At 42.2% G+C, this 8,531-nt stretch overlaps 1 protein-coding gene across 1 annotated transcript in view; it reads left to right on the top strand.

Annotated features, from left to right (window-relative positions):
* The first annotated feature begins 698 nt into the window (after nt 1–698).
* Nucleotides 699–8,531, top strand: part of LOC112262214 (interphotoreceptor matrix proteoglycan 1-like) — a 42,465-nt gene continuing 34,632 nt past the window's right edge. Inside the window, exons 1-2 of the mRNA XM_024437916.2 lie at nt 699–1,288; nt 2,003–2,055. Of these exons, the coding sequence (XP_024293684.2) occupies nt 699–1,288; nt 2,003–2,055 (643 nt within the window). The remainder of the gene's footprint in view (nt 1,289–2,002; nt 2,056–8,531) is intronic.

Raw genomic sequence — 8,531 nt, 5'->3', positions numbered from 1 at the left:
CGCAAGATCGAATCCCTGAGCTGACAAGGTAAGCATGTTGTTCTACCCCTGAACAAGGCAGCTAACCCACTATTCCTAGGCTGTCATTTTGTTCTTAACTGACTTGAGAATGAGAATTTGTTCTTAACTGACTTGCCAAGTTAAAAATATTGATGTCACTTGTTAAATCCACTTCAGTGTAGATGAGGTTCCCCATTCAAAGGCACTTAAATCTTTTGTCTTGCCCATTTACCCTCTGAATGGCACACATTCACAATCCATGTCTCAACGCTTAAAAATCCTTCTTTAACCTGTCCCCTCAACCTCATCTACACTGATTGAAGTGGATTTAACAAGTGACATCAATATTTTTAACTTGGCAAGTAGGTGCCAAGCGCACCGGTTTGTCTCAAGAACTGCACCGTTGCTGGGTTTTTCACGCTCAACAGTTTTCCGTGTGTATCAAGAATGGTCCACCACCCAAAAGACAACCAGCCAACTTGACACAACTGTGGGAAGCATTGGAGTCAATATGGACCAGCATCCCTGTGGAACACTTTCGACACTTTGCAGAGTCCATGCCCCGACGAATTGAGGCTGTTCTGAGGGCAAAATTTGGGTGTGGGTGCAACTCAATATTAGGAAGGAGTTCTTATTGTTTTGTATACACTCTTCAAAAAAATGTGCTATCTAGAACCTAAAATGAATAATCAACCATTATGGGAGACAGTGGGAATGGCCCGTCCGACGACGCTGCTACTAGTCCGTCCGGCGCTGCCGCAACTTCGGCAGCTGCAACTGGGCTGTCCGATGCCGCCACAATGGGTCCATCTGACGACGCAACTTCAGCAGCTGCAACTGGCTCATCCGATGCCGCCACAACCGATCCATCCGACGCCACTGCAACTGGCTCATCCGATGCCGCCACAACCGATCCGTCCGACGCCACTGCAACTGGCTCATCCGATGCCGCCACAACCGATCCGTCCGACGCCACTGCAACTGGCTCATCCGATGCCGCCACAACCGATCCGTCCGACGCCACTGCAACTGGCTCATCCGATGCCGCCACAACCGATCCGTCCGACGCCACTGCAACTGGCTCATCCGATGCCGCCACAACCGATCCGTCCGACGCCACTGCAACTGGCTCATCCGATGCCGCCACAACCGATCCTCCCGACGCCACTGCAACTGGCTCATCCGATGCCGCCACAACCGATCCGTCCGACGCCACTGCAACTGCTCCATCCAACACCGCCTCAACTTCGGCAACGGCAACTGACCCTACACCTGTCCCCTATTCCCAGTAATTAGTCATTGTATAAGTGTGCCCTTGGTTTACCATTGTCCTGTCGATTATTGTTACAATGTCCGTTGGTGCGTGTGAGTACCTGTGCTGTCTGTTTTGGGCTTTCGTTCCCTTGTGGATTGTGCAGATGATTACGGGTCTCGTCCCGTGTGTTAATCATTGTGTGCGTGTGTATTTATTCGAGGTACTCCTCGATCTTTTGTTTGGGTTTCAACCCTGTGTTTTGTGTATGTGTTTGTTTGGTCTTCGTCCCACTGCCCTTACACGGCACACCGTAATTTGGGGCTTAATAAAACCCCTTATTACGAATTCCTGCGTCTGTCTCCTTAATCTCTTCATGCCAACGTGACACCTACATAGGATCACTCTTATCCTTTGACTTAATATCTATGTGCTCAGTTGGCATCTTTTACTGCGTATGTGTTAAGAAAGCTTAAATTATCTTTTGAAATTTGAATCACCTTGTTTACAATTATTATTATATTTTACAGTATTATAGCCAGAGAATTAGGAATGGTTGAGCCCCAAAATATCCCAAACCTCTCAATGTTCACATTCAATAAGTGAAGCAGACTTTTCTCCTCAAACATCATATTCTACAGTTTATTTTACAACTGCTGTCCAGGGACAAAAATGGCAACTGGCAAATATCATGTATAGCCTACGCTCTCTGGTGTGAATGTCTCACTCTAATCCTGGGATATGACCCAGTCAGTGGAGCTGTGGCCCCTGTGCTGAAATTTGCACTGCAGCTGTCCCCCATGGTGAGTGCCCTTTCACGTTCAATCTCTTTCAGCCCTGGTTCACACAGCACCGGTCCAGCCTGGTCCCCACATTCTCCCTGCCTTGGGCTTGTTTTTAGCCTAGAATGCAGCCTCTGTCCTGGGAAGCCCTTCACAGCTTCCCCCCTGCCCCAGACTGAACATTTCTTTGACAGAACAGAACATTTCTCTCTGAGGCAGTAATGATCACCTTTCTGCAACAGTGCACATGCAGTATCATACTCCTATGGCATGGTATGTGAGACGCACTGTGAATGGATATGGATTTTGCAGTAAAGAGGCTTCACTGCAGTCCCTGGTTCAAATCCAGGCTGCATTGGCTGTGATTGGGAGACCCATAGGGCGGGCAACAATTGGCCCAGCATCATCCGGGGCAGGCCGTCATTGTAAATAAGCATTTGTTCTAAACTGACTTGCCTAGTTAAATAAAGGTTCAATACCATTTTTTTTTCAAGTTTGGTGGTTCAGGACAGAGTTCTTTGAATCATGATCTTCAGGACCAAAAGGGATGCTTCTGTTTTAACCTGGAACTAACAAACTTCATTCAACTAATCAAGGGCTAGATGATTAGTTAATCAGGTGTGTTAGTCCTGGGCTACAACAAAGTCTCTGTAGGTCCTCAGGATTGAAAGATACTGTTGTAGGAAAGGAAATAATGGCTGTATAAGCAGAAATGATTGTACGATAGATGCCACGTTGAATGAGTAAACATTTACAAAGCCCAATATGACATTGAACGAGGTGATTAAGGATAATTCTCTGTTAGCTGATGATTGCATGTACCTTGCAACATTTTTATAACATTTGAATATCATCCTGCACTGCATTAGAATGAAAACACCCCAGAGACGACAAACAAATCTTGGACCATGATGACATTTTGGATCAATAAGAGCATTGAGGAATTTAAATGAGCGTTTTCTCCACATCGCTGACGATTCACATATTTTCCATTAACCTTTTGATATCAACCCCAAGAAATGTATTAAACAGGAATGCTCTCATTGTGATATTAGCACAAATGTCACGGAAGCTATTAGAGAATAATTATCGACAGACAAAAAGTAATTGTACCCTTTTAAGATGCAGATGGGGATCTGTTCAATAAACAAGGTTACACTCTGTTTGATATCTTCCAACTGGTATTTGGATAAATTGGTGTTTTGTTGAAACATCAAAACATTTAAAAGGAATTCATTTTTGGTTATAACTTTCCTTGAATGTAGCCCTCAAGTGCTGCTTGCATTCATTCAAGCTAACATAGCTAACAAAATGTTCATAATTTATGTGAAGATAAGTGCACTAACATATTTCATTGGAGATGAAGGCTACGCTGTGTTGATTAATGAGTTCAAGGCCGTCAGTAACAGCAAGAAATTGAACTTGTCGGTTTTTTAATAAATGTTCAGTCGTAAACTGATTCCTTGCAACTCCAGCTTCAATAATGGACGTGTGCAGTTATGCTTTGTGACACTTAATCAGAAGTCTAGCCTAGTCTTCACCAATCAGCCGGAGTTCCTCCAAAAATGTGTTCACGACTGACTTGACACAAAATGAAGTATCTGTTATTGTCAAGACATTACAGTTGAGATAAATAGCAGAAATTATTGCAGTCGTTGGACACAATTTGAGCATGATGAAAAAGTGTATTTCATCTGATGTGTGCTGAGTGTACGATGGCTTGATAAGCTACAACTCTCTGCTGTCACGCTGCCACTCTCCTGTCCCCATTCCATCAGACAAGCCCTTAATATGCCCCCCCCCCCCCCCCCCACACACACGCAGGCATGCAATCCAGGCTGGTCACTAGAAACAAATGTCATTTTCGGATGCTTGAAAAGGTTCCGAGGACATATGCCGTCCTCGGGGTTCACCCACCCAAAAAACGCAAACTACACTCAATTGGCAATTGGCCAGATTTCTTCCACTAGCTAGCTCAGTTCAGGGTTAAGAAATTATGCCATTTCCGTCGACTGTCCCCCAGTCAAGGTCATGCTTCAGGGAGCTAGCTAACAGGTCCCTGAATGTCTCTCAAGCAACCCTGAACACCTCTCCTACCTAGAGTGAACCCCATTGAATACAATACATGTAACTTCAAAAGCACCTTGTGAGAGATGAAGGAAGGCTAAATGAGAATGAAAGAATCACATAAGAGCATGGCTAAGAGTGTTGTCTATACTGATGCAGCCATGTAGCCAACAGCCATACTGTACTGATACACAGTAGAGCAGTTAGCTGTGCCTCTCTCAGGCTATGTACTGCTCCCCTGTGGTTTGAAGCTGGTCTGAAGCCGTTGAGCCTCAGTGCCTCGGAGCATCTCTGTCTTCTGGGAGAGAACCAAAACCATGGCCCTGATGGGCTGTCAGCTGTCTGGCATCTGCCTCCCCCTGCCTGCTGGGTAAATTAGTCCTGCCTGTGGGGAACATGATAAATGGCCTCCATTTTTGCTGGGTTACCAGTGCCACATTCACCCATCTCAGAAATTCGGTACTTCTCCACCTTTTAGAGTACCTCTGCTTACCAGCCAGGGTGGAAAGTTAAAGGAACAGCCATGGGCATGAGTTTGGCCACATTTAGTGTAGAGATGTCCTATTAATCTCTTGGATTTCACTGTCAACAAACCAAGATGTTTGAATATAAAAAGCTTCTTATTTCCTGGGCTAGCCAGAATCAATCACACTCCCATCTCCCAGCACTGAAACAGCCTTTTACCTCAGCTCACCACAGCAGCAAAGAACTGCCACGGGCAAAGAGTTGGGCCACATTTAAGATTAATCGTATTAATCTCTTGGATTTCATTATCAACAAATATGTTTGGATATAAATACCGGTAGGGGTATTTATATAATGAAATGTTGCCCTTTCACGATGCTGAAGGCTTTGCGGTACTGTGTACCTTGCTACTTCTTTACAACCGTATCAAATACAACAATAAATAGCTTGCAACATTTGTTGTTGTTCACATCACTCTGACAATAATTGCAAACCAAGACTCTGTTTCCGATAACTGGTGATCACAAATAAATAAAATACCTCAACTTCTCAATGAGGACAACATTTCTTGTGAGCTAACAGTTGTAACAGTTCTGAATAATATTTATTCTACAGACAGAGTTAATTTCATCTGTTTAATATCTCCATCACCAGGGGCAGATAGACTAGGAGGCTAGACTATTTCTTTATACACAGTCTGCCACCAAAATTACCATGAGAGCTATTATCATGTTATCTTGGTCAGACCCATTCATCTAACTCTTTAGAGGTACAGTATAATGGGCTCAATATCTCTCCCACTGGTTTGATTGGCCTTATTATGGAGATATATTGTCCTTTTGCATTCCCTCTCTTTAAACCACTTCATCTTATTTGGGATATTGATGCAATTTTTCAGCATGAAGGTTAACCTACTTTTGGGGTCATATTATGTAACATGAATGCACGTAGTGTTTATAATGCACTTAGTGTTTATAATGTACTTAGTGTTTATAATGTACTTAGTGGTTATAATGCACTTAGTGTTGATAATGCACTTAGTGTTTATGTTTGCATTCTTTAGCACACCAAACATGAGGAGACATCAGAGATATACTGTTTTGGAAGTCAGGTTGAAGACTGTGTTTTTGCCCCATCTTCGAGAGAATACATTATTTAGATGCACTTTTCTCTCTCTGCAGGGGTTCTGGTGTTCTGATTTCGTAGAGCTGCTCTGTTTAAAACAAAATATGTTTTCTTTGCTTCACACTGATCCAAAAAGCCTTCTTTGAAGACTACATAAAAATAAGAACTTGTGAAAAGACTGGCATGTCTATAGTAAATTAGTTGAGGGTAGATTGAGAGGATGTGTAAAGGTAGGCTGATTACATCATCACTGAATATCAAACTTGAGCACAGCCATGACTTTTTCACACACTAACTTGTCTATCCTTTACTAGCCATATACTCATAGAGATATTTAATGTGCAATTCTCACTGCCAATTAGATATGATTCAGTCCAATATGTGGAGATCAAAGTATGGTAAAATTGCTAAGCATAATTTCTGTGTAATTGTGATGGTATATACAATTTCTGAGACTACTCGCTTAACTGTTATTGAGGCAAACATAACTTAATTTTTCTCATGGGTTTTAACACTCTAAAAATAATTGTCTTCTGCCTCATTCCAATTAAAAAATCAGAATGAGTTTTTGAGTGAACTCTTTATATCATGGACGAGGACGCAGACGAGAGCGTCGGCATTATGACAGCCAATCAACACCAATAATTTGTAGTCTTTTTCAGGAAGTAGGCTAGACCCATTACTGCAAAAGAGACTCTTTTTGTTTACCAAACCAAAGCAACATGTCCGACAAGTAGCTGCTAATGTTCACATACAGATGCCGGAATCTTAATTTGATCACATCAAATTTTCCTACGAATCACAAAATCACGAATGAAATACATTTACTGAAAACCTGCAGTTTCCTTTCTCTCCATGCATGGGCAGTCGAGACATTCAGACCAGTGCCAGCTATCAAAATCATCCTCCCTATTTAGATTGCTCAATCGCTAAAGCACCAGACAAAATATGAATATATTTCCTACTGCTAATGTAGGCATATAGATCCTATTACTGCAACATTCAAATGTACATAAAGGTATCTCAAATGCATCCACACACATCAACAACCTTAATAACACAAGATAGATATAGGTCTCTACTAGACATACAAGTGTCAAGTCTACCAGAAATGCAGCCGTACAGTAGGCTACACCTCGTAAAACCCTCGTAAAACTGACTATCCTACCGATCCTTGACTTCGGCGATGTCATTTACAAAATAGCCTCCAACACTCTACTCAGCAAACTGGATGTAGTCTATCACAGCGCCATCCGTTTTGTCACCAAAGCCCCATATACTACCCACCACTGCTCCCTGTATGCTCTCGTTGGCTGGCCCTCAATACATATTCGTCACCAAACCCACTGGCTCCAGGTCATCTATAAGTCTTTGCTTGGTAAAGCCCCACCTTATCTCAGCTCACTGGTCAGCATAGCAACACCCACCCGTAGTACGCGCTCCAGCAAGTATTTTCACCCCCAAAGCCAACACTTTCCGCCTTTCCTTACAGTTCTCTGCTGCTGGAACGAATTGCAAAAATCATTGAAGCCTTATATCTCCCTCTCTAGCATCAGCTGTCAGAGCAGATTTGATTTATTTTCACATTTATTTAACTAGGCAAGTCAGTTAAGAACAAATTCTTATTTTCAATGACAGCCTAGGAACAGTGGGTTAACTGCCTGTTCAGGGGCAGAACGACAGATTTGTACCTTGTCAGCTCGGGGGTTTGAAGTTGCAACCTTCCGATTACTAGTCCAACGCTCTAACCACTAGGCTACCCTGCTACCCTTACTGATCACTGTACCTGTACACAGCCTGTACACAGCCAATCTGTAAATAGCACACCCAAATACCTAATCTCCATATTATTACTTACCCTTTTGCTCTTTTGCACCCCAGTATCCCTACTTGCACATCATCATCTGCACATCTATCACTCCAGTGTTAATGCTAAATTGTAATTATTTCGCCTCTATGGCCCATTTATTGCCTTACCTCCCTTCTCTTCTACATTTGCACACACTGTACATAGATGTTTCTATTGTGTTCTTGACTGTACGTTTGTTAATGTATAACTATGTGTCGCTGTTTTTGTCGTACTTGCTTTGCTTTATCTTGGCCAGGTTGCAGTTGTAAATGAGAACTTGTTCTCAACTGGCCTACCTGGTTAAATAAAGTTGAAATAAAAAAATAAAATAAAAAATATACAGGATATGGATATATATGAAACTATAGCCTACTGTAGCCTATCAAAACTAACTGCACACAAAGGCCTATAAAATCAGATGTGAAGACCAGATGAAATTGAGAAAAGTGAGGTAGCCTATGGAATGGACTGCAATGGAGCATGAAAAAGAGTGACTCTGCCCATGATTTTTGAGATCTACAGTATATGTTATTGAAAAAGAGGACATCTTAAGGTTTCTAGCGAACCTAAGGTTATGAATCAACTCTCAAAATTTTGTTCAATTGTGGTCTGGGGTGGTCTAGTGGTTAGGACCGCTGCCTTCAGCACACACATGTAGGTCTACCAGGTCACCCTTCTGGCAAAAATAACTCAAACCCCCCGATTGACTTGACTTAGTTACACATTTCAAATATGGACAGTCCAGGTATATTTTACCCCCGATCTTGATAAATGACCATACCAGTCACTTGTATTTTAAATACAGTTGAATTTGATGGATAACATAAATAGGAAAACAAATAAAATAATAACTGTAGGCTACACCAACATTTGTTTCTATTCATACAAAGTGTCGGGTAAATTGCCACAGTAGATTTGCTGTGGTAAGCCAGGAAATACTTGTATTCAAATAGATAAATCGTCCTTAGTCTGTTCAAAAAGGACTACGTTG

This window comes from Oncorhynchus tshawytscha, linkage group LG11 (assembly GCF_018296145.1).
Source record: "Oncorhynchus tshawytscha isolate Ot180627B linkage group LG11, Otsh_v2.0, whole genome shotgun sequence".
NCBI lineage: Eukaryota > Metazoa > Chordata > Actinopteri > Salmoniformes > Salmonidae > Oncorhynchus > Oncorhynchus tshawytscha.
This window is presented reverse-complemented; position numbering and strand designations above follow the sequence as displayed.